The sequence below is a fragment of the Marmota monax genome, unplaced genomic scaffold (assembly GCF_021218885.2).
Source record: "Marmota monax isolate L192 unplaced genomic scaffold, Marmota_monax_Labrador192_F-V1.1 WCK01_AAM20220418_F8-fsc00001, whole genome shotgun sequence".
Taxonomy (NCBI): domain Eukaryota; kingdom Metazoa; phylum Chordata; class Mammalia; order Rodentia; family Sciuridae; genus Marmota; species Marmota monax.
Window position 1 is genome coordinate 30008817 of NW_026693777.1, and position 25821 is coordinate 30034637.

A 25821-nucleotide genomic window follows, 5' to 3' on the forward strand; every position below is an offset into this window, starting at 1 on the left:
ATATAGGCAAAGTATGAGATTATTAAATGGATCTACTTAATTCTTATGGCACTAGGCAGGTACTGTAATTATATCCATTTACGAGGAGAAAAAAACACAGGTTAAAGAATTTGCTCCAAATCACGCAGCTATTAAGTAGGTGGGTGAGTCAAACTTTTACCTGGCTCCAAGACCCAACCCCTCACCCAACTTTTTCATGTGGTTTTAGCCAAACTGAAAAGCATCCTTAGAAAATCGAATTCCCTTGTTCTGTTTCCCATTCCTTTCCCCCAGGATCCTTAGGGCAACGTACAGCTATTTTTTGCATAAATTTGAGGCGGTAACTCGCAACCTTGACCTCGTCCAGCAGTCGATGCTTTGTTTGGCGGATTCGCCGTGGGTAGAACTCGCTGCGGCTTGGAGGGCTGGCAAAGCGGCAGCCGAGGCGGGGCCGGGGTCCTCCAAGACCCACGCCCGCCCCCAGCGCGCTTCCTAGGCCCCTCCTCCGCGCCCAGGATGCACCTGGTTGAAAACAAAATCCCACGTGACCGGCCCTGCGCTCAGGCCATCATGGCGTCTCCCAGTGGGAAGGGAGCCCGGGCGCCCGAGACTCCTGGCTGCGGGCCCCAGACGCTCGCCCGGGACCTGGTGGACTCCGTGGATGACGCTGAGGGGCTGTACGTGGCGGTCGAGCGGTGTCCGCTCTGCAACACCACCCGCCGGCGGCTGACCTGCGCCAAGTGTGTCCAGAGCGGCGATTTCGTCTACTTCGATGGCCGGGACCGGGAGAGGTACGGCGGCCGCCACGGCCCTATTGTTTCTTCTCTGTCTCTCTTGCCCGGCGATCAAACACTGGAGATTAGGGCCCGGGGCCCCTAGTATTGGTCCGGATGCCAGGCATCGGGGGAGGGGTAGTGGCTGTACGCCAGCGCTTGCTTGCCAGGGAACAGAGTCGGGGTTGGGGGTGTCAGGTGAGAGAAGGTCGCTGTTTCTCCATCACCCACCTGAGAGGAGTTTGACCCCACTGTGCTACTGGATACTAGGGAAAGAGGAATAGATGGTGGTTCTCGGGAGAAGTCCTCCCCTGTTGCTGCCATAGAGTGGGAGTCCTATTTCTTTGCTATAGTCCCATTCATAAAGCTTGGTTTAACCTTTTTCTGTCTTCGGAAGCACAGTCAGTATCATTTGTCTCAAGAGGAGAGATGAAGAGAGAATCAAATAACTGAGAGACACTTGGGCCCTGTTAGTCCGAGTCACAGATAAGCCTTTTTATCAAATGATCTTACTCCAGTGTGTGAACTAGGACTAGCTGGTTGCTCCCTTTCCCTCCTCCCTATCTCTGAAGATTATTTTGGCTGCCTAGGGTTTGAGAGTCGTGTTTTGGCTTTGTTTTAAAATTCACATCCGGAGCTGCAGGCCTTTAGTTAAGAAAATTGCATTTAGCAATGTGTTATGGCTTCAATTTGAAATCTAAATAGAGCCACAAGCCCTGCTAAAGGCCTTGAAAAAGCATGATTAGCAGTAGGGTCTTCCATTCCCATACTTTGTTTCACTAGTTTAGTTCCAATGATGGTAAGATATCTGAACTTTCATGTTCAAAGAGTTAGCAGTGTATTCTTTTACAATAACCCAGTAATCCCCAATTTATTACTGAGAAAACCAAGGCACAGTAAGTGCCTTGCCCTACCTCATACCGATAATAAGGGTAAGGATCAGAATTAAAACCCAGACAATGTGGATTCATATACCCATGCATCTAATTACTGGACTCTACAACCTCTAGATTTTGGAATTGTTTACATTCCTAGTATCCTTGTGATCATAGATGGGAGTTCTTTTCTCTTTTAAGGAGATATGTACATTTTTTAAAAAAAATTTGGCCCCTGCCACATTGATGCATTAGATGACTTTACCAACCACCCATATCATAAGTGATAGTGTTAAAAATTAAAAACAGTTTTATTATAAGAATACTGGTGTGAGATGGAAATGTCTAATTGATTTAGTTTATCAAGGGTTTAATTCTGGATCTTTTCTCCATCTATACTGTTTCTTAGAAATATTCCTATGATTTATGCCTTCTAGATGCTGAAGTTTATCAGTCATATATCTTCAACTTGGACCTCTCTGAAATCCAGAAAACAGCTGCTTATTCAACATCTGTGTTTAAGAGCCACAAGCCTTAAACTTAAGTATCCCATCTTAATATGGCAAACTGAACTCTTGATTTTAAATTTATAAATCTATTCCTCATACCTCATACCAACTCAGTAAATGGCAATGTCATTTTTCCTTTATGTAGGCCAAAAAAGAAAATCTTCCAGTCCTCTTTGACTCCAGTGTTAAGCAGCTATATTTAATTTCATCAACAAATCCTATCTACTCTTCAAAACCTGTACTGAATCTTATCCTCTCACCATCACCTGGTATGATCCACTAGAGGATTACTGCCTCTTGTGTCTCTCCTTCCACCCTTGCCTGCCCTGTTATTGCAATTTCCTTCTTGTAGTCAGAGTAATACTACTCCTTCATTCTTTTGTTCAAATTGTCAGCACTTTTCCATTTTTGCCCCAAGTAAAAGCCAAATCCTCAACCAAAGTTCTGTATCATCTGTTCCTCCTCTGATCTAATCTCATTATATTCTTTACCTACTTTCTTTTACCACCTTGGCCTCTTTGTCAGTCCAAGAACACTCTCTTAGGGCCTTCGCAGTCACATTCAGATTGCCAAAATCTTTTCTTCCAAAATATTCAGGACAGTTTGTTTTGTTTAAATCCTGCTTATACATTAGAAAGACTCTTTAGGATCCTTCAATTAAAATAGTAACCTCTTTACTGCTTAACCTGCTTTATTCCGTATCACTTATCATCATCGGATGGTTCACAGGTTAATTTGTCTAACTGTGCCCCCCACTCCAGTGATGTAAAACTATATGCAGGCAAGACTTTATGTACACTGTTCTATCTTCACATAGCTCAATAAAGGTTTATGAAATGATTGAATGAATCTACCCCTCCTTTGCAAGTAATCTATTCCTGGACTATTCCTGATCCAAAGCTAGAAGCCCGGGAGTTAGGTTAGCCTTCTCCTTTCTTGTATTCCCTACATCTAAGTCATTGGCCTAATGCAATCTGACACTAGAATACATCTTGAATGTGTCCACTTCTGATCCAGGCCACTGTTTTTTCCATTGTTACTACTTAATGATCTTTTACTCAAGACTCCCCCTCCCACTTCTCTCCTCACAGCAGCTTCATTAGAAATGTAAAGCAGATAATGCCACTGTTGCTTAAATCTTTCAATGGCATTCCATTTCATTTAAAATAAAATCCAATCTCCTTGCAAAGGCATATGAAGCCCCATGTGATTTGGCAGCTGCTTGCTTCTCTAACTTTGGCTATAAGGTTGAGTTAAAAATGTGAGCTTTGCATTCATGCTACATCTAATTAAATCCAAATCCCACAACTTACTATGTGATTTGGACCAAGTTTCTTAACCTCTTATGCCTTTTTCGTTTTGAAAAAGATTGGGTGTCAAGTGTCTAGTAATGATTTTATAAAAGCATGCATACAAAGGGCCTAGCAGGATGTCTACAAATATTAGGCATTTAAAAAAAAAAATGCGTGCCATGCTCCCCCCCCCCCCCTTATTCACTGCTCCATAGTCATGACCTTCTCTTAAATCCTTAAGCACATGCTGTCCCTTCTGCTTACATCACTTTTCTTTTTGTCTGTTACCTTAACTTTAATCTCCAAACTTAAATGTCACTTCCTCAGTGAGGGCTTCCCTGACCTTCCTCAATGAGGTAGATTTCCACCTCCATCTCTCACCATTATTTGTCATAATAACATTCAGTTTATTTCTTGTTTGGTGGTAGGCATGATGTGTAATGCTATTTGAGAAAAATATCTGCATCCAGAATGTAGTTCCATGAAAGCATGACTTAGCAGCAGGAGATGGCACATAGACCATGATCAAAGAAAACTTTAGGCGGGTGTGGGGGGGTGGACCTCAGTAGAAGATTGTGCTTCCCTAGCATGTGTGAGGCCCTGGGTTTAATCCCCAGCATTGAAAAAAACAAAAAAAAAAAAACCCTTACATATAGATTCTTTGCCAAATTTTAGCATTACAGTGAATATTCAGAAAAATAATTTATTATATTGGATTTATTTTCCTGACCAAATAGAAAAAATGGAGAGCAAATTCCCCAACGATTCATAATTTGGAGCTACAAAAGAGAGTTTGAGGTTCAGGGGTAACAGGACTACCACAGAGGTCTGTTCAACCAGCTTCCCTTCTTTCTCCCATCTCTGAACTCCATGTGCCTTTAAAAGAGGCTTTTGTTTTTCTTTGTTTCCGGACGTTGCTCAGTGTCTAGTAGGGTGAAAGAATCTTTTGAGATCCAGGACCACTGTCCTAATAGCCAACTAATTTTTAATGGTTTCTCATTGGGTACCATTATATGCATAAAACATTCTGGCAAGTTACAGAGAAAGATGGGTCTCTGCTCTCAGGATTTACACTGACTGCTAGTTTTAATGGCTTAGCGGTTCAAGGGAAATTAGGTATTGAATAAATCTACCTCACAATAGTTCCTTTAATTCCCAAGAAGGGAGTCTATGTCATATAACCATATGAATGTGGCATATAGGTTTGTTGGAAAAATATCCAAACTTAATCTTTCTTTGTTTTGTGGGATAACCTCATAACTTTTGTATCCTCACCCACATGATCCTTCCTTATCGTCTTTCTTGCCCCCAGTCTTAAAACAACATGTTCTTTTCTGCTTTTTTGTCCACATTTTAACTTAGATTCCCTTAGGAGAGGAATGATAACAAGCAGTATAATCTTTGGGTATAGTAACTTCTGAACAGTTTAAAATTACAGGCCTTTTAACAGGAGTGTAATTTTCTGGATTATACATTTATCTGACTCAAAAGAGCATTCTAAGCATAGATATTATCAGCATAGATAACTTGTAGGTTGAGTAATCTTTCCACCCCAAACGAAGAAATTGGTTATCAGTTCATGATAGGTGGAGGAATGGGGCCAGGAATGAGATCTGAGAAATCTGTCAGCAGGTGTGTTGTTGTTGTTGTTGTTACCAGGGATTGAACCTAAGTGTGCTGGACCACTGAGCCACATCCTTTTGTTTTTTATTTTGAGATAGGTACTAACTGGGTTGCCTAGATCCTTGGTAGATTGCTGAGGCTGGTTTCAAATCTGTGATTCTTCTGCCTTGGCCACTGAGCCACTGGGATTACAGACATATGCCACCAAGCTCGGCCTGTCTGCTGGTTTAGAAACCAGCAATTTTTCAAGTATGGATTAAAAAGACACATTTTAGAACTATGTGGGTATTATGATTATACTTTTTCCAGGAAACAGAAATGCAGGCACTAAGCAAACTGATAGATAGGATAAAAGATGGGAAGAAATTTGGATGTTACTGTAAATTTCTGTGCTGATGCTGATGTTTCTGTAGGAGAGGTCTCAGCCAATATCCAGAAAGTATCCTTTAGATATTGCCATTCCGTTTCCTGTATCTTTTTGGTTGTCACTCATGGTGACCTATAAAAATCTATTGTCTTAAGAATTCAATTCTGTGTGCTGCTTCAGCAGAAAAACCCTGCAGGGTGGCTAGGCTCCTCATCTTTAGAAAGAGGTTATTAACTCACTGTTGTCTGATTATGTATTTTAGGAAAGTTGTCATCACATCCCATGCAGCATATCACTAGTGTTTCCCTCACAAAATGTGAATTTGCTAAGAAAATAACAGGGTCTTTATTTATTTATTTATTTTTTTTTTTAGGAGGGATATCATTTTTTCTTTTGGTACTAGGGATTAAACCCAGGGATGCTTAACCACTGAGCCACATCTCCAGCCCTTTTTTATGTTTTATTTAGAAATGGGGTCTCATTGAATTGCTTAGGGCCTTGTTAAATTGCTGAGCCTGGCTTTGAACTCATGATCCTCCTGCCTCAGCCTCCCAAGCTGCTGGGATTACAGGAAAAATACAGTTTTTGTTTTTAATCAGTATCACTGGATATCTTTTAGAATTTATAAAAGGTTTCACACTTACTGGCTCATTTGTGCCTTACTACACCCTCATGAGTTATGAACCCATTTTAAAGATAGAAATCCAAGGCTCAGCATTTTGGGGGCTGATTTACTCATGGTCTGTGCTAATTCTTAAATTCTAAATCTGAACTGTATTTTAAAATTGAGTTTAACAATATCATGTTGTTACACAGATTGAGCTGTATCTCAGAGGGTTACATAAGCTCAAGTAAGCCAAGGCCTGGGGCTGAATCCAGAAAGCCAGTGCCCTGAGCCTGTGAACCCTACCAGGGTGGGAAGATTCCTGGGGCAGGGTTCGCTCACCTCCAGGTAGCTCCATCTGTTATTTTGCCAGGTTCTAATTATCCCCAGACCCAACGTTCAGAAGATTCTCTCCAGTGCTCATCATATCTACACTGTGTTTTCAAAACCTGTCATAACCAAAAAGAGTTTTCATAATCTAAAGTCTTCTTCAAACACCAAAGCCATATAGCACTTACGGAAAATAAAACATAAAGTATGATTATAAAAATAATCCTGGGATTTACAATTTGCTGTTGGTAGGGAAAGTACTGAATTGATGTCTTGATGAAATCGACACTTGCTGAAAGCCTGGTGCTTACCCGAGTGTGGCAGAGCAGCCAGTGACATATCTCAGAGGTCTGGGTTTTCTTTTAAAAATTGCCAAAAAGGAGCAAGATGCTTTAGAGATCTGGGTTGTAAGAAAGGTATTAATGTGAGATTTTATTGAGTGTTTCCAAATTTAGCCCTTTAAAATATGTTTCAGATAAATTTGTTTTTCCTGAATTCTTCCAGAGTTGACCTTCCTCAAGTAAACATTGTAACCCTGAATCTCAGAAGGCCACTTTGGTGGGTCCTCCACTTGGGAAATAGTAACTTTGTGACACTTGCTTTCCTTTAAAATTTCAGAAACTTTTTTTTTTATGGGGGGGGGGTGTCTATTTTTCTTCAAAATATGGTTGAATTTGGTTAGTTTGAATTTTTATATTGATGAAACATGTAAAATGCACGTGTTTTAGAAAACACAATTTTATAAATATGGGATTTTAAAATATCCAAACATCTTAGATACAAAGTCTCTCAATCCTACCATGTAGCAGTACCTCTATTTTAGATGAGGAGTAGTCTCAATATTTTCTTGCATATCTATGCTGAAATGAGATATATAGATACATACTATTTTGCAAGGGTAGTTTTTATTTTGCATCTATTATACATAAACATCTTTTACATCTGTCTTTTCTCATCTATTTTACTCTTTTACAACTGTAAAATTCCTCTTTTAAAAATCTAGAGTTACAATCATTCAGCCACTCCATGAAAAATAAGTTATACAGAATGTTCCTTTTTATTTTTCTGTTTACTATTTTGTAAACAAAAATGAATTTTTCTATTTTCATTTCTAAAGGATGCTTTAGAGTAAGATGAATAGTGACATTTAAAGCACATTCTTTTTACATGTGCAGACACCGCAGGTAATAGGACCCTCTTATCCCTAGTTTCACAATTCTTTAGTCTCTTCACATGGTCTGATTCTGTAGTTCAGTTTAATACTAGTAAGATGTAAAATCACTCATTGCAGTGAACAAATGGGAGACTAGCATATGTTATGTGCCAAGTGTCTGAACCTGATACTTTCACATTTCTTTTATTTAATCCCTATAGCCAAGTAAAACATAAGCGTAATTCCCATCTTACAAGTGAGGAAACTGGAAAATGGTTTATTTCTATTTTATTAACCTCTTTTCCTACCACTGGAGTATGTTTTAATATTTTTGAATGCCTTACGAATTTAAGGATGAAGGAATTTGGGTGTAGCTCAGTGGCAGGGTTTGTGCTTAACATTTGAGAGTCCCCAGCACCAAAAATAAATGAAAATTTGATGACAAGTAATTCTTACCATGTTAGTATTCCATTTCAATAAATATTTAATTCTTCAGCCATCTTTATTTAAACTTATTTATTTATTTATTCAGTAGCTTTGGCACATAACATGGTAGAGACGGCTCTGCTAACTAATTTTTTCCTTTTTGGGGGAGGAGGGGCATTCCACCACTGAGCTACATCCCCAATTGTTTTTTTTTTTTTTTTTTAAAGAGAGAGGGTCTCTTACTAGTTGCTGAGGCTGGCCTCAAACTTGTGATTTTCTTGCCTCTGCTGCCAAAGGTGGATTATAGGTGTGCACTACTGCACCCAGCTCTTACTGTCTGATTTTTATTCTTTTTCAACCTGTGTATTTTTATGCTTAGTCTTGAGCAAGAATGGTCAGTCAGAAATATGATTTAAGACAAAAGAGTATGATCTATTGGAAATAAACTGGGGGGAGGGCTGGGGCTGTAGCTCAGTGGCAAAGCACTTGCCTAGCATATGTGAGGCACTGGGTTCGATCCTCAGCACTGCATAAAAATTAACAAATAAAATAAAGGCATTCTGTCCATCTACAACTACAAAAAAAATTTTGTAAGAAATTTAAACAGAAAGAAACTGGGGGAAATTGCAAGACCTGTTGTTCAGATTCTTCTCTGTGTCTTTATGTCTTCAGAGATAAGGTTGTTCCTTTCCTCCTGGTGTGGGGAGAGCATCTCTTAAATGAGTCTTAATACCTTGATTTCAGAAGTTCAGTCTATGGTTGGTCAACTCTACTTCTGGGCTGGAGGTGAGACATAACATCATGGCAGAAGGAAGTGGCAGAGGAAAACTGCTCAGGAGGTCACATCCAGGAAGCAGAGAAAGTGTCATTTAACACTCTACAGCAACCTGTGCCAAAATCAGGGTCTGGGAAATTCTCTCCCACTGAGCTGAAAGTTAATTCTCATCACTTGCCCCCCTCCACCTCCATATTTAAGAAACCAGAAAGGGTATGATCTGTCTCAAGAACTTTAGATGCAGTGGGGGAATTATATATATATTTTTTATAGTGGGGTTGATCCTCAGAAGGAGAGCATGAGTACTTTTTAATTGATTGATGCCTTTTTCTTTTTTTAAACCTTTTTATAAAGATATATATGATTAATATAAAAAACTTGTACATAAGCACATACAGAAAGAAATAGATATTATTCAGATTTTCATAGCTGTTAATATTTTTTATACTTCCTTTCAGTATTGTGGGTATTCATATATATTTAGAATCATATCACATGTATATATTTCTGCTTCTTGAAACAAAGCATGTCATAAAAACGTACTCACATCTTTTCCCATAAAATATTTTAGTCTCCTTCATAGCCATCATAATTGTCATAGTGAACATTAAAATTGTTTCCAATATTTTGCTATTATGACTGACTGACACCTTCAAACAAATCTCTTTTTATCTCTGATCTGTTTCCTTGATTCCTTCAAATGCATTATAGTTCCAAAGATTTTGTGTATTTTTTTCAGGCCTTCATTTGCCATTCCCCCCCACCACCAATACTGCAGATTGAACCCAGAGGCACCGTACTACTGAGCTGCATCCCTAGACCTTTTTATTTTTTATCTTGAGACAAAGTCTAATTTAGTTACCTAGGCTGACCTTAAACTTGGGATCCTACCTCAGCCTCCTGAGTCCCTGGATTATAGGCATGCACCTCCAGGCCTACCTCAGAAGAATTTCTTTTAATGCATTTTTGTCCATTTGACATATAATTATACATATTTATGGAGTGTGACATTTCAGTACATGTATATAATGTGTCATTTTTGTCTTTCTTAAAATACATTAGTAGTGTCTCTCAGACTGAAGTATTACCATAACCTTAGGCATAGGGTACACATGTGGCTCTAAGATGAGTGAAAGGACTGAGCAGGCAGGTAGAGGGATTATAATTATCTTATGAAAGGTGTTTTGCTTGGCATCTAACATAGTAGGTGCTCAATAAATTGCAGGTGTTATGGTGCTAATTATCCCTAGTACAGAATTAATAATATGGAATGCTAATAGAGTGCATGCCTAGTGCTGTTGTTCTGGTAGTATAGGATAGATTGATGTGAGTTGTCTGAACTGTGGATAGATCCACTCAGCCACCATGATTATAGCTAGGGAGCAGAGTGGAATCAGGGTCCCATCATTGCCTCATTAGCAGCATATTGTATCCCTGTTACCTGCTTGGTGTATTGAAATGTTTTGGTGTTCAAGACAGTAATTTTTTGCAAAGCCCAATTCCCTCTGCCTGTAATGCCTTCCTTCCCTTAACAGGGCCAACCATAACTCATCCTCACAGTTCAGCTTGGAAAGGTATCACTCCCAGAAAGCTCCCTCTTGAGACCTGAGCTGGGTTGTGTGCTCTCTCATACCACTGGGCTCTGTGACCAAACCCTCTCCTAATTTTCATCAGTCCCTACTGCAGGGGGACTATGAAAGTCAATTTTGAGTAGGTTTTGCATGGGTGGTGCTGAGATCAATCTTAGGGCCTCGTACTTGGTAAGCAAGTGCTCTATCTTTGAACTACACCCCAGCCTAAGGGAGTAATTTTTTTTTAATGAGGAAAAAATAAATCATGAAAATATGGGAGAATTTAGGAAACAACAAAGTCAATTTAGGGAGTAATTTTTTAGGGAGCAAAAACCTTAAATCTTACAAGTATGGAGGAATTTAGTACATGATATGGAAGGGTTTTTGTTGTTGTTGTTGTTACTGGGGATTGAACTCAGGGGTACTTTACCACTGAACTACATCTCCAGACCTTTTTTTAAAATTTATTTTTTAGTTGTAGTTGGACACAGTAACTTTATTTTATTTTATGTGGTGCTAAGGATCAAACCCAGGGCCTCGCACATACTAGGTGAACACTCTACCTCTGAGCCACAACCTCAGCCTCCCAGACCTTTTAATTGTTTATTTTGAGACAGGATCTTGCTAAGTTGCTGAGGCTGGCCTCAAACTTGCACAATTCCTTCCTTAGCCTCCCAGTTTGCTGGGATTGCAAGTGTGCACCACCATACCCATCGGGAAGGTATTTTTTAATTGGAAGAGAAACTACAGGAAATAGTGTTGTAAATGCCTTGTATGGAACAGGTTCACTGGCAGATTTCTTTTAGAAGACATCACAAAAACTAGAATTATTAAACAAACAAAAGGGTAAGGGTTTATGTAACTTTAGTGATATCTAGTCAATGAAAACAAACCCAACTTGCAAAACAGTATGTAAAACATAAATCCACCTCTCTCTACCCACCTTTTAAGATAAAATATGTTTGAATGTAGTGACTGTCTTCTTAGTTCTTTCTTGTAAACCATATTGAAAACACACAGGATGGTGGGATGAGTCCATTTCCATGAGTGGTGGGTTGGAGAATGCGAAGAATGGATGAGTGTAACAAGTGAGCAATTGACATGGCATGTGGATCCAGCTACGTTCATGATAGCATCTGCTGGCTAGCTTTGTTAGTGCCACCTCTTTTTAATTTCCTTCATGAGGGTTAACATGACTCACAAAGTATTTGATCCAGTAGAAATCGTTATCTGTTGTTATTCCTACTGCTATCAGTATGTTTGTTTTTAAAGGGGGTGTGTTTCTAACAAAGCCCATGAGAATGAGCCAGCTCAGGGTGAAGCCGGACATAGCTGTCTTTCATCCCACATGGTTTTAGTGCACAGTGGCATTTTTCCAACAGACCCCAAAGAACTTTCATAGACCCAGAGAGCAAGATTTTATCTTTTGTGTGTGTCTCTTGCTTGGTTGGATAGTCTTGAGTTTGTAATTTCCTTCAGAGTATCAGAACATAAATCACCATGTTGTCTTAGTGAGATAGTAAAATATCACATTAGTTTGCCATTTTTGATACAAGGAAGTGGAAGCATGTAACAAAAGATACATTTGAGAATGCACAGTGAACAGAAGAATATATAATTAGATTTCTTAATATTCTGGAGTATGCTTTGTTAGGCACATAGAAAATACCTGATAAGTCAATTGATAGTCTGTGGGCTTGTTTACATTTTGTTTTCTGAATGACCTCATACTGTTTCATGCAGCTGTCACCTTATGGACTTTGCAGTGCTATCCAGTAGAACTTTATGTGGTGAAGGAACTGTTCTGTGTCCATACTGTCCCAATTAGTCAGGGTGCCTATTGCAGTGTGGTAGTGCAGCTGAGGAACTAAAGATTTAATTTAAATTGTCACATTATAAATTTATAATCTTGTTCCATATAATATTACTTGATTTGCTTTTTTGATTAATATGTCATACATTTTCAGTGACTATTAAACAGTAGGGTCACAATTATATCATTTTATCCTTTACATTTAGAAGTTGATGTCTTTGGTATGTTTCAAAGTAAGGGTTATAGAAATAATATTTTAGAGAGATTTCTTTGTCCAGATTATTTTTAGGGATGTGCTGGTTCTGCTAAATTGTTTTCATTCATGCTAGGAATTCAGGAGATGGCCAAAAGCCTATTCTTGGACTCAATACCATATTACTGTGGCATGTGTCATTACCCAGTCCCCTTGAAAATAGTGACCCACTGTTTGCTCAATTCATAATCAGTTGCATGCTTTTAGTCATACTTTCTATCCCCCAAGTCTTAATTAAGTAGCAGAACACATTTTAGGTGCTTAGTAGTCATGTGTGGCTGGTGGCCACCATACTGACCAGCACAGATGTGAAAAATCTGAATGATTTTTTTTTTTACACTGTCAAGTAGCCCACAGTTTAGACATTGTACCTGATAGCTGTGAAACACTCATTGTTTCCAGTGCAAATGGAACTTTCACAGAGGCAGACCATATGCAAGGCCATTAGACACACTAATCAAACATTAAAGTCTCAGAGTATACTGTGCCTACATCTGAGTTACATTTGAAGACAGTAACAATAAATTACCTAAAAAACCTATATATGTGGAAGCTAAGCAGTACACTTCTAAATAACTTATGGGGCAAAGAAGGAATCTTCTGGAAAATTAGAAGTTTTAAACTAAATGATAATGAAAATATACCACATCAAAAATTTTAGGCTGTAGCTAAACAAGCAGAGGGAAGTTTTTTTTAACTATATTAAAATGGAAGAAAGCATTAACAACAACATGGATGGAACTGGAGATCATTGTGTTAAGTGAAATAAGCTAGGCACAAAAAGAAAAGTGCCACATGATCTTATGTGTATAATCTAAAAAGGTTAGTTTCATAGAAATTGAGTAGAATGGTGATTACAAGAGTCAGAGAAAGTAGTGGGGAGGGAGGTATCGAGGGAGGGTGGTCAGTGGATACTAAATAGGAGTAAGAAGTTCTGATGTGCTATTGCACTATAGGGGGACTATAGATAATTATATAATTAAAATTATTTTTGTAATGGAAGCATCAAGCCAGGCATGGAGGCACACACTTGTAATACCAGCAATTTAGGAGACTGAGGCAGGGGTATCAAAGTTCAAGGTCAGCTGGGCATGGTAGCAAACACCTGTAATCCCAGCAATTTAGGAGGCTGAGACAGGAGGATCATGAGTTCAAAGCCAGCCTCAACAACTTAGCGAGGCCCTATCTCTAAATATGAAAAAGGACTGGGGATATGGCTCAGTAGTTAAGTGCCCCTAGCTTCAATTACCATTACCCAAAAAAAAAAAAAAAAAAAAAGTTCAAGGACAGCCTGGGCAGCTTAGCAAAACTCTGTCTCAAAGTAGAAAATTTAAAAAGGGCTGGGGATTACCTCAGAGGTAAGTGCTGGGTTCAATCCCCAGTACTGTTTAAAAAAAAAAAAAAAATGACAGTCTCAATTTTCTTGAATTCAAATTTATTTTAATATTCTCATGTGAATCCTTTGAAAAATAATTTAACCTGTTGGGAGAAAGAATTTGTAAACATTTTATAAACCCAGCAAGCAGCTGTGTGCATCCCATTGAGGATCTCTGTTACGTTAAGAACTGTGTCATTTTCACAGAAATGATCAACTCTCTGGGACCTGTATAATGTTAATGAACTGAGAAAAAATGAACATTAAATAAAACATTGAATTTTTTTCTTACAGGTTTATTGACAAGAAGGAAAGGTTAAGTCAACTTAAGAGCAAGCAAGAAGAATTTCAAAAAGAGTGAGTTTTTTAATTTGATTTTTTATTTGTGGAGGTTATCTGTCACCACTTGGTTTAATTCATTGCTAAGGTATGCAGATATAATGTTTGTTAACTTACTGAGTTTAGTGCATAGTCTTTTAAAGTTTGGGAAAGGAGTATATCTGAGAAAGGTAAAGCAGGGAATATCAGGCTTCTAGAAAACATCAGCCCCAGACCTGGTGCCTGGCATACAGTAGGTTTCCCAGGTGTTTGGCAAATGTTTGGATGGATGAATCAAACCCCAGGCCTTTCTTATTGACGTGTGGCATGTGGGCTCACAATAGTAGGCTTGCTTAGACTTAAATTGGTACTGGTGGCTCCCATAAGATCTTGGTGCTTTCATTGACCTCTCCTCTTCCGTTCAGTGTTGGGCCAACTGTGGTCTGCAGATCATCTTTGTCAGAATTCAGTCATTTGAGATAACAGTTTTTAAAAATGCAGATTCTTAGAATCATATCCTGAGCCATTCTGATTTTGTAGGTCTGGGGCAAGGCCTGAGAATCTGAGATGTTAGTGAGTATTCTAATGAATCTCTCACCTCCTAGGTTTAAGAATTGTCCTGTAGAATTTTTCTTTTTTTTTTTTCTTTTTCTTTGTTGTTCTTGTTGAACTAGGGATTGGACCCAGGGTCACTCTATCAATGAACTACATTCTCAGTCCTTTTTATTTTGAGAAAGGGTCTAAGTTGCCCAGGTTGGCCTTGAACTTGTGATCTTCCTTGACTCAGTTTCCCAAGTAGCTGGGATCGCAGGCATGTACCACTGTATCCAGCCTAGTTTAGATTTTTTGAAATAATCTCTTTCCTCTCTCTCCATCTTTAATCTCAGATAGTAGAGTTGAAATTTATTCTGATGTTACTAGGTTGACGATTAGCTACTTCTAGTACTTTGGGGAAGTAGCTATTATCTAAACATGGTTCCACATGCCCCATATTTTTTAAGACAACCTCAATTTCAGGTATTTTATTCCACTTTTCAATAGAATTTTTGTTTTTGTTTTTGTTTTTTGGGGGGGCAATACTAGGGATTGAGCCCAGGGACACTCCATCACTGAGCTATATCCCTGGTCCTTTCTAAATATTTTCTTTTGAGACAGGAGCTCATTAAATTGACTATGCTGGCCCTGAACTTTTGATCCTCCTGCCTCGGCCTCTTGAGTTGCTGGGATTACAGATGTGCACCATCACATTCCCAGCTTCTTTGAAGAGATCTTAAAACATTAAATTTTCTCCTGTGAAGTCTCACATTTACTTCACTACTATGGGCTGAATTATTTTCTTACCCATTTTGGATGTTGAAAGCCTATGCTCAGTATCTCAGAATGTGACTGCCCCTTATAGGGGTTTTCTCCAAAGGCTTCCTAAAGTAGGCCAACATGGAGGTCTAATTCTGCAGATAAAAATAATTGACATTTTTGCCAGTGAATTCCAAAGTGGGGTCTGATCCTCTAAAGAGAGTTTGCTGTGTTTTGAATAAACACATTGGTGAACAAATAAAATATTCTTCATTAGAGAAACCTGCTTGAATTTATTTAACTCAACACATTTTCTTTATTACTGGATCACAGGAACTATATATTTTTTTTCCATAGAATACTTTATTCCATAGGACAAAATTTTAGAGTTGCTGGTTCATGCCATTTGGGAAGTAATCATTATATTTTAGATTATGAATTCTCTTACAGCTGTCATCATTATTTTTTGTGGCAGCAGGGGAGTAGTGAACTTAGTGGTACTCGGCCTCTGAGCCACATCCCCAGCCCTATTTTGTATTTTATTTAGAGACAGGGTCTTACTGAGTTGCTTAGTGCCTCTCTTTTGCTGAGGCTGGCTTTGTACTCTCGATCCTCTTCCCTACATCTCTCCAGCTGCTAGGATTACAGGCATGTGCCACCGTGCACAGCATCATTAATTATGACTGGGAATTATTGATTATGACTGAAGACAACAGGAACTTCATGGAACTTTATTGTGGATGTCTATAGTAAGGCTCTTGGCAGTGTTAGAAGTACAAAAAGAAAAGAGCAAAGGAGAACTATGGAGAACAAGGAATTTGGGAAACACTTGAAATGCCAAGTCCCACTTTAGTATTTCTAGCCATTTCTAAGTCCTTATGTATTTTTGTGGTACCAGGGCTTAAATCCAGGGGCAATTTACCATGGAGCTACATCCCCAGTACGTTTTATTTTTTTGTTTTGAGACAGGGTCTTGCTAAGTTCTGAGGCTGACCTTGAAGTTGTGATGCTCCCACATCTGCCTCCTGAGTCACTGAATTATAGTCATGTGCCACTGCACCCAGCTTATTCTAAAAAGTTGATTTTACACTTCCAAGTTTCACAAAATTCTATTAAGAATTTGTTTTCTGTTTTTTCTTCCTTCAGGGTATTAAAAGCAATGGAAGGAAAATGGATAACAGATCAATTGGTAAGTTCTAAGAAGAATTTATATTAATATTCTATTAATATTCTTTATACCTGAGGCTACATATTTTTAAGTTGGTGAAGCTTCAAAATAATTTTGAATTTAAATTATTTTTTTATTACTTTTGGAAGTCTTTTTTTTTTTAAACAGGCAAAGTACAGATTTATTAAAAAGTGGAGTGAGAAACAGAGGCTCAAGCCTGGCAGTCCTGTTCTTAAATATGTTTATGTAGCCCTCTCCGACGTTTCACCTACATTCCCAAAACAGAATATGGGCATATCATTGTGGAGCCATCAAAGAGTAATTGAAGTTTGGTGTAGATATAGAAACACAAAACAATGGCCTATTCTTTTTGCAAAAATCATTCATAGTAAACACACTCCAGGTGGATCAATGATTAAATGAAATATGTAAACCCATAAAAATATTAAAGCATGCAAGAGTATTTTTGTAACCTTTGGGAGTGTGGGATCTTTATAAGCCATAGGGTAAAGTAACTGGACAGATTATATATACAAGTTAGAAGGTTCTGTGTTAAAAACACTAAACAAAATTAACAGACTGAGAAAAACAACATAGGAAATAAGGAGTTTGATAAAAGTGACAACTCTTAACACTTCCATCTCATGTTGGTGGGAGTATCCATGAGCACATTTGATTTGGGGACAGTTTTGTGGCGGTTTTTAAAGAGCACATATCACATATCCAGCCATTTTCCTCCTAAGGAAGTGCACCTAAAGGCATAGATTTATGGATAAAGAAGCAGGCTATCCTCATCCCTGGTGGTAAAGTTAGTGTGTGAATACTCTAAATGTTCATCCATCAGTAGGAGATAAAAAGCTATCACAGTATGAAGGTTTTGGAAAAAAAAAAAAAAGTGGTCTTTGTATTTCTGTATTGAAAGGTCACTTTCACTGAACCCCATAAATATATACAATTACCATGTCAATTAAATTTTTAAGATTTTTTTTTAAGTGATTGATTTACATGTGTCAGTATAGAAGTATGTCCAAGACATTTTTTTTACAGGATCTTTTTTTTCCACCTTTATTTTATTTATTTATTTTTCTGTGGTGCTGAGATGCGAACCCAGTGTCTTACATGTACTAGGCAAGCACTCTACCACTGAGCCACAACCCCAGCCCCCAAGACACATTTTTTTTTTTAAAGAGAGAGAGAGAATTTTTTTAATATTTATTTTTTAGTTTTCGGCGGACACGACATCTTTGTTTGTATGTGGTGCTGAGGATCAAACCCGGGTCACACACATGCCAGGCGAGTGCGCTACCGCTTGAGCCACATCCCCAGCCCAAGACACATTTTTTTAATGAAAATGGAAGGTGAAGCTAAAGTATGATTCCATTTGTTGTGTGTATTTTATTTTGTTGTTGTTGCGAGTGTATTTTAGATGTAAATATTCTCTAAAAATCAAAAATACTCATCAAACTTAAATTTTGGAGATGGCCTCTTGGGGTTGGGAGCTGAGCTTAGTGGAGGAGTGCGTGCTTAGCATTCGAGAGGCCCTAGGTCCTAGCACAGCATACACATACATGAACACAGAGATTCCACTACGGAAGAGGAAACAGGCTAACAGTCACATTTCTTTTTTTCCTTCTGCAGTGTTTGATTCTCCCACACCACACACAATAATCATAATTTTTTATGATGCATACTTTTTTACACATGCATAGTTTTTTTACAAAGAATATTTATAATAAAGGTGAATATTGCTTATGCTGTGAATGAAATGAGTAAACAAAGTCTGTGGGAAATTTTTCTAAATTCTCTATTTTTCCTGTCAAAAACTTCAATATTGCCATTTTTTACATTTTTAAAAAATATTTGCATTCTAGTTGTACATGATGGGATTTGTTGTACATGTTTGTACATGCACACGATATAACAATATAATTTGACCAGTAATAAAACTCCATTGTGTATATAAAACCACATTTTCTTTATTCATCCATTGATGGACACCTAGGCTGGTTCCGTAGTTTGGCTATTGTGAATTGTACTGCTATAAACATGGGTGTGCATGTGTCACTGTAGTATGATGACTTGAATTCTTTAGGATAAATACAGAAGTGGGGTAGCTGGGTCACATGGTGGTTCCATGCCTAGTCCTTTGAGGAACCTCCGTACTGATTTTCATACCAGTTGTACTAATTTACAGTTCCACTAACAGTGTAAAAATGTTTCTTTTTCTCCACATACTTTCCAGCATTTATTGTTTGTATTCTTGATTGCTATTAGTATGTGAAATATTATTAGTATGTAGTTTTGGTTTGCATTTTCCTAATATTAGTATGTAGTTTTGGTTTGCATTTTCCTAATTGCTGATAATATTGAACATTTTTCCATATACTTGTTGACTGTATTTCTTTTGAGAAGTGTTTGTTTAGTTCATTGTCCATTTATTAATTGGGTTACTTGCCCTGTGTGTGTGTGTGTGTGTGTGTTTGTATATTCTAGATATTAATCCTCTCAGAAGAAGGACTAGCAAAGATTTTTCTCCCGTTTTGTAGGTTCTCTCTTTGCATTTCAGTTATTTGTTTGTTTGTTTTGCTGTGCAGAAGCTTTTTAATTTGATGTCGTCCCATTTATTAACTCTTGGCATTATTTCCTGAGCTTTAGGGGTCCTATTGAGAAGGTCATTGCTTGTATCTATATGCTGGAGTGTTGACCTTATGTTTTTTTCTAGAAGTTGCATTGTTTTTGGTCTAATTTTGAGGTCTTTGATCCATTTTGAGTTGATTTTTGTGGAGGGTAAAATACAAGGGTCCAGCATCGTTCTTGTACATATGGATAACCAGTTTTCTCAGCACCATTTTTGAAAAGGCTATCTTTTCTTCAATTTATTTTTGGCACTTTTGTCAAAGAACAAATGACTGTAGACGTGTGGGTTTGTCTCTGTGTCTTCTATTCTGTACCATTGATCTATGTTTCTGTTTTCATGCCAGTACCATGCAGTTTTTATTACTATAGCTCTGAGTATAATTTGAAGTCAGATATTGTGATACCTCCAGCAATGCTGTTTTGGTTATAATTGCTTTGGCTGTTCTGGGTCTTTTATTCTTCAAAATGAATTTTAGGACTGTTTTTTCTAGTACTGTGAAGAATGTCATTGATATTTTAAGGGAGATTGCATTGAATCTGAATGTTGCTTTTGATAATATGGACATTTTTAACTATTAATTATGCCCATCCATGAATATGGGAAGTCTTTTCATTTTCTGAGGTCTTCAATATTTTTCTTCAATGTTCTGTAGAGTAGTTTCATTTTAGATAGAGGTCTTTCATCTCCTTGGTTAGATTTATTCCTGAGATTTTTTTTTTCTTTTGAGGCTATTGTGAATAGAGTTGTTTTCCTGATTTCTTTCTCAGCAGAGTCATAATTGGTGTATAGGAAAGCTGTTGATTTTGTAACCTGCTACTTTGCCAAATTTGTTTGTTAGCTATAGCAGTCTTGGGTGGAGTGTTTTGGATCTTCTAGTTTCAGATCATCTGTAAACAGTGATAATTTGATTTCTTCCTTGCCTATTTTTATCCCTTATATTTTCCTTCTCTTGCCTAATTGCTCTGGCTAGAATTTCTAGTCAGTATTGATTCTTAAAAACCACTACCTTTTAGAATGAAAATCTCTCAGGTCTAGGGGTGTAGCTCAGTGGTAGAATACTTGCCTAGCATGTGCACCTGGGTTTGATCCCCAGCACCACACACACACACACACACACAGCAGCAGCAGCAGCAGTGAAGATAACTCTTTTCCAATTTATTTCTGAAGTTGTCAGTCCCTCTGAGTCCATTCTTTTTTTTTTTTTTTTTTTTGGAATTGCTTAACTACCCTGACACATTCCCCACCCCCCCTTTTTTTTTTGATTTGAGACAGGGTCTCGCTAAGTTACATAGAGCCTTTCTAAGTTGCTGGAGATTGCCTCAAACTTTGATCCTCTTGTCTCAGCCTCCTAAACTGCTGGGCTTACAGGTGTGAGCCACTGCACCCAGCTGAATCTGTTCTTGAATGTCTCTTTGGGTTCATCGGAGAGAGTAAAAGTTCCCCTTTTGTCACTTCCCTACAGCCTGTTTTGTGTCTTTTGCCATAGACTACTTAGATAAGTGTTAATGCTATACACATTGGAACATTGTTGTAAGTTTTTAAGTGTCCATATTTATGGAGGTATTAGAAAATAATCATACTGTTTAACTTAAAGTATGGTCCCATTTTTTTTTTTTTTTATCTTTTATTCATGTTAGGGGTAGCTATTACCTGGCTGTGCCATTCCTGGTGATATAAGAAGGTAATTTCACTGGGCACAGTGGCACATACCTGTAATCCCAGTAATTTGAAAGGTTGAGGCAGGAGGGTCGCAAGTTCAAGGCTAGCTTCAGCAACTTAGCAAGACCCAGTTCAAAATTTTAAAAAATGCTGGGATGTGGCTCATTGGTAAAATGCCCTTGGATTCAATCCCTGGTGCCAAAAAAATAAATAAATAGTCAATTTCATGTTTCACATAATTTTCTGAGCATTTCAGAAAATTGTTACTTGTTATACACTTTAAAAATAAAACTGGTCTCAGTGCAGTTTTTATTTCTATGCCCTGCATAGGAATAATTTACTTACTGTGTGAGATCATACAGTAATGTTAATAGTGTCTTAGTAACCATCACTCAAAGTGTAGATCAGTGCATCAATAAGACTTTTTGTAATGATGCAAATATCCTTTGTCTCCACCCTCCAAAATGATAGCACTAGCTATGGTGGTGTTGACCTTTTGACACGTGGGTAGACTAAGTAAGAAACTGATGTATTTTTCTTTGGTGTAATTTTAATTGAGTTTTAAATAGCCGCATGTGACTAGGAGCTAGCTGTATACTGGACAGAGCAAGTTAAGAATTTTCAACATTTTTCTCTTTGCTCATTGACACATGGAAAAGAACTATGTGAATTTCTTTCTCAATTTCCTAGCAGCTTTTGCATTGAACCAGAAAAATGTTTTCTTTTTTGTAATCTACCATACTTACGATACTTATACTAGATATGATTATGTTGCTCATTTTATTATGTTTTCTAATATATGCATGAAAATAAGTAGTGATCCTAGATAATCATATTAATCATAAGAGATTAATGTTTGATATATGCTTTTTTCCAGAGATGGAAAATAATGTCTTGTAAGATGAGGATTGAACAGCTAAAACAAACCATATGTAAAGGAAATGAAGAAATGAAGAAAAGTAAGTAATTTCCCCCTTCTATCCAGTCCTAGTAAAGGGCTTATGTGGAATTTCATGGGATTAATAAACTAAAGGGATGGCAAAAGAGAGGCAGGATAACAGCAATATCCACTTGGAAAAATTTACAAGTTGAGCATCTCATACCTGTAATGCTCAGGACTAGAAATGTTTCAGATTTCCAATTTTTTAAAAATTTTTGCATTTACATTAATGAGATATCTTGGGACTGCATCCCATGTCTAAACAAAAAATTTCTTTGTTGCATATATACCTTGTACACATAGTGTAGAGATAATTTTATGCATTATTTTTAGTGCGTATGTCTTTTGGCTGTGATTTGTCTCATTATGTCAGGTGTGGAATTTTCTTTTTGTGGCATGATATTGATTCTCAAAAAGTCTTGGATTTGTAGTGTATTTTTTAATTTCAAATTTTCTTATCAGGTATGCTCAACCTGTACTTGCATTCCCTTCTTCTTAAAAGACATTCGTATAAGGAATTATATAAACATACCATTTAGAGCCCTTCAGGAACCTGCTATTCTTCCCAGTTAAAGTAAGGAAGTGCTCACCTGGGCATGATGGCATATGCCATAATCCCAGCAACTCCATAGGCCAAGGCAGGAGGATTGCCAGTTCAAAACTGACCTCAGCAAATTAGCAAGGCCCTGTCTCAAAATAAAAAGGGCTGAGGATGTGGCTCAGTGGTTAAGTGCTCTGAATTTCAATTCTTATTACCAAAAAATAAATTAAATACATTAATTAAAATAAAATAAAAAATAATCTGTGTGCAGTGAGTGGCATGTCTGTAATCCCAGTGACTAGGGAGGCGGAGATGGGAGGATTGCAAGTTTGAGGCCAGCCTCAGAAAATTAGGCCCTAGGCAACTTAATGAGACCCTGTCTCAAAATAAACAAAAAGGGCCAGGGATGTAGTTGTTAAAGCACCTCTGGGGCTGAGGTTGTGGCTCAGTGATAAGAGTTCTTGCCTAGCACATGTGAGGCACTTGGTTCGATCCTCAGCACCACATAAAAATAAATAAAGATATTGTGTCCATCTACAACTAAAAAAAAATTTTTTTAAAAGCACCTCCGAATTCAATCCCCAGTATAATAATAATAATATGATGATGATGATGACGACGATGACGATGATGACAACGACGACGACGACGATAACGACAACAACAATGAAGAAGAAGAAGAACAACAACAACAACAACAACAACTAGGGAGCTTACTAGTAACTTAGTGGTAGTGGCTCCTGGGTTCAATACCTAGTACCACAAAAAGGAAAGGAGAACAAAAAGGAAGGGCCAAGCATGTAGTTCAGTGGTAGAGGACATGCTTTGCTCTTGGTTTGACCCCCAGCATCACAAAATGAAAAGGCAAATGGGAGCAAATACTTCTTAATTCCTTAATTAATAGGAAACTCGGTCTAACTTGGTATTCACTTATAATAATCATTAGCTCATGCCAGAAGCACAGTATACTGACTTTTTCCTCTTAGTGAATCTCCTACATATTTTAATCTTTACAGATTTTACATTACATTTGAAGACTTCATTCTTAAGTGGTTGTCAAAATTTGAGTACTTTTAGCAATCCTACATCCTTAGAAACATGTAGTTTTTTTATTTTTATTTATTTTTTTTTATTTTATTGGTTGTTCAAAACATTAAGAAACATGTATTTTTGAAGATGAATGTTTTAAAGTTTAGAATGAGTCACCTTCTACCTCGTGAATCCCTTTGTCTTTGTTGCTTTCAGAAGCATCAAAGTATTTTATAGTGGCATGTCATGGAGTAAAAGCTTCCTTTGAAAACGTTCTAATAAAGAACTTGTGTGGAGTTGCAAGCTAGAGAAGCGGGGCAGCATGGAGCGAGTGGTGCTCAGAGCTACAGCCAGCCAGTGATCCACTGCATTTGGCTTGCATTCCTCCAAGTTTTGGGTTCCATAGCAGCATAGGCACTCATTACTTAACATTATTTCGCCTTTTTACCCCGTCCTCCCATGGTGTTCAGACTAGGGTTTGCCACCAGCCATCTGTTTGTGAAGTTATTTGTGAAGTGTAGAATGTACTGAGCATGCACATTTTTCTGATAAGCAAGTTGAAAGCTTTGGTCAGCTCTTTTTAGAAGGTTCCTAAACCCCAAAACAAAAACACCCGCCACAGAAAATAAAAAACATAGTTCTAAAGCGGTGCAGTCTGTGACAATGGTTACTGTTTCTAGCAAATTGTCAGTCACCTGGTGACTATGTTAAACTATAGAGAGAAAATCCTGGGATCCCCCTAGACTTAGAAAAATGATCACACATTTGAACGTTGTGGCAATATTGTGTTGCCCTGTTGAAGAAAAATGATTCTACATGATTATTCTGAATTTATGTACTTCCTTCGCCTGCCATGGGTATTAGGGATGGAACCCAGGGCCTAGTACACCAGCAAGGCCTGTTCTCTTGCCATGATTGGCAACAGTTTTCAGGCCATCCCAGATCCATGGGCCTCATTTTGAGTAGTATGGCTGCCTGCCAGGGTAGGGAACTGTTGCTCTGTAAATGAGGTCTTATTCCCACCTTCTAGGCCATACTCTCACAATTTTGTGAAAAATTTTGAAGGAGTTGATTCCAGAAGTGATCTTGGCCTCAGCTCATGAATTAAGACCATGCCACCCAATAGTCTGTTTGTTTTTAACCTGTGATGTTGGACTATCACAGGTATGAAAGAAAGGGCACAGATGATAAACTTCAAAGCCTGATGACTCACTTCACAATTTTTCAGTTTTAGAGTTTCACAATATAGTTAAATACAGATATCTGGCATAGATAGGAAGTTAAATTATATAACAGTTGCAGGGTTGAGTTTATCTGTGCTGCAATCAGTTACTTATTTAAAGATGCAAGATTAGATGATAGAATGTTTTCACATTTTTCTGGGTTTAGTGGCATATGCTTGTAATCCAGTGACTCAGGAGTCTAAGACAAGAAGATAGGAGGTTCAAGGCCAGCTTGGACAAGTTAGACTTATGTAATAAGTCCCAGTCTCAAAATAAAAAAGGATATAGCTCATTGGTAAAACACTCCTGTGTTTAATCTCTAATACCTAAAAGGAAAAAAAAAAAGTTTTGCCATTTTGAGGGAGATGAAAAGGACAGCTCTATGTTCTGGATCTGCACTGGTTGCATATGTGGTGACCATGGTGATTTCTTGCCACCTGTGAAGGTTTATAATATTAGATTTGAAACTGTCCCCAAAAGTCTTGACTTAGCACCGTGGCTGAACATACTCCTTTGAACACCTGTAAAAGCTCAGTAGAGATCATGAAAAGGGATAAACTTGCTGCATGAGACTGAATCTTTAAGACGTTCTCATTGAGTAGAAATGGTAAAGAGATGCATCTAAGGAAGAGTAAAACCATTAGAAGGAAATCTCATACCTGCAACTGAACAGGTAGGCTGAGAGGTCCTCAGAAAGATACTTAATGCACACACAGATACTGCAGCACACAGGAACTGTTTGCAGAGATAATTGTGTGGTGTTTATACATTTTAGATTCTGAAGGCCTTCTGAAAACCAAGGAAAAGAACCAGAAGCTGTATAGTCGAGCACAACGGCACCAAGAGAAAAAGGAGAAGATTCAGAGGCACAATCGCAAACTTGGTGACCTGGTGGAAAAAAAAACCAATGACTTAAGAAGTCATTATGAGCGTCTGGCAAGTCTTCGGCGATCCCATATATTAGAGCTCACCTCTGTCATTTTTCCAATTGATGAAGTAAAGACTGGTATGAGGTACAATAAGCAAGGCTTTTGATTCTAGGAATAGGTGCTCCAAATATTGTTTTTCAAGTTCCAAATATTATTTTTCAAGCATATATTAAGTGTCATTCTAGGGTCATTGGTTTTCCTGATAATGAATTTTAAGTCTTATCTGTGCGAAGTTGGGGAGACAGCCAGGGTGAGGGGCATGGTCCACATATGTGCTCTCATAGAGGTTATATGTGACTCACCCTCCTGGTTAAGACCTACCTGCTGGGTCATGTCAGTTGCATTCCCAGCCAGACCATTAGTTG

General features: G+C 37.9%; 1 protein-coding gene and 1 long non-coding RNA gene across 3 annotated transcripts in view; one reads left to right on the plus strand and one right to left on the minus strand.

The window, feature by feature from the left end:
• LOC124104285 (uncharacterized) overlaps positions 1-491 on the minus strand; it is a 42549-nt gene extending 42058 nt beyond the window's left edge. For both annotated transcript variants that reach the window (XR_006855400.2, XR_009228378.1), the window contains exon 1: positions 293-491. This is a non-coding gene — a long non-coding RNA (uncharacterized LOC124104285). The remainder of the gene's footprint in view (positions 1-292) is intronic.
• Positions 492-510: 19 nt separating this feature from the next.
• Atg14 (autophagy related 14) overlaps positions 511-25821 on the plus strand; it is a 39777-nt gene continuing 14466 nt past the window's right edge. Inside the window, exons 1-5 of the mRNA XM_046461112.2 lie at positions 511-770; positions 14013-14075; positions 16476-16518; positions 21672-21753; positions 25303-25540. Coding sequence (XP_046317068.2) covers positions 550-770; positions 14013-14075; positions 16476-16518; positions 21672-21753; positions 25303-25540 — 647 coding nt within the window. The 5' untranslated portion in view covers positions 511-549. The remainder of the gene's footprint in view (positions 771-14012; positions 14076-16475; positions 16519-21671; positions 21754-25302; positions 25541-25821) is intronic.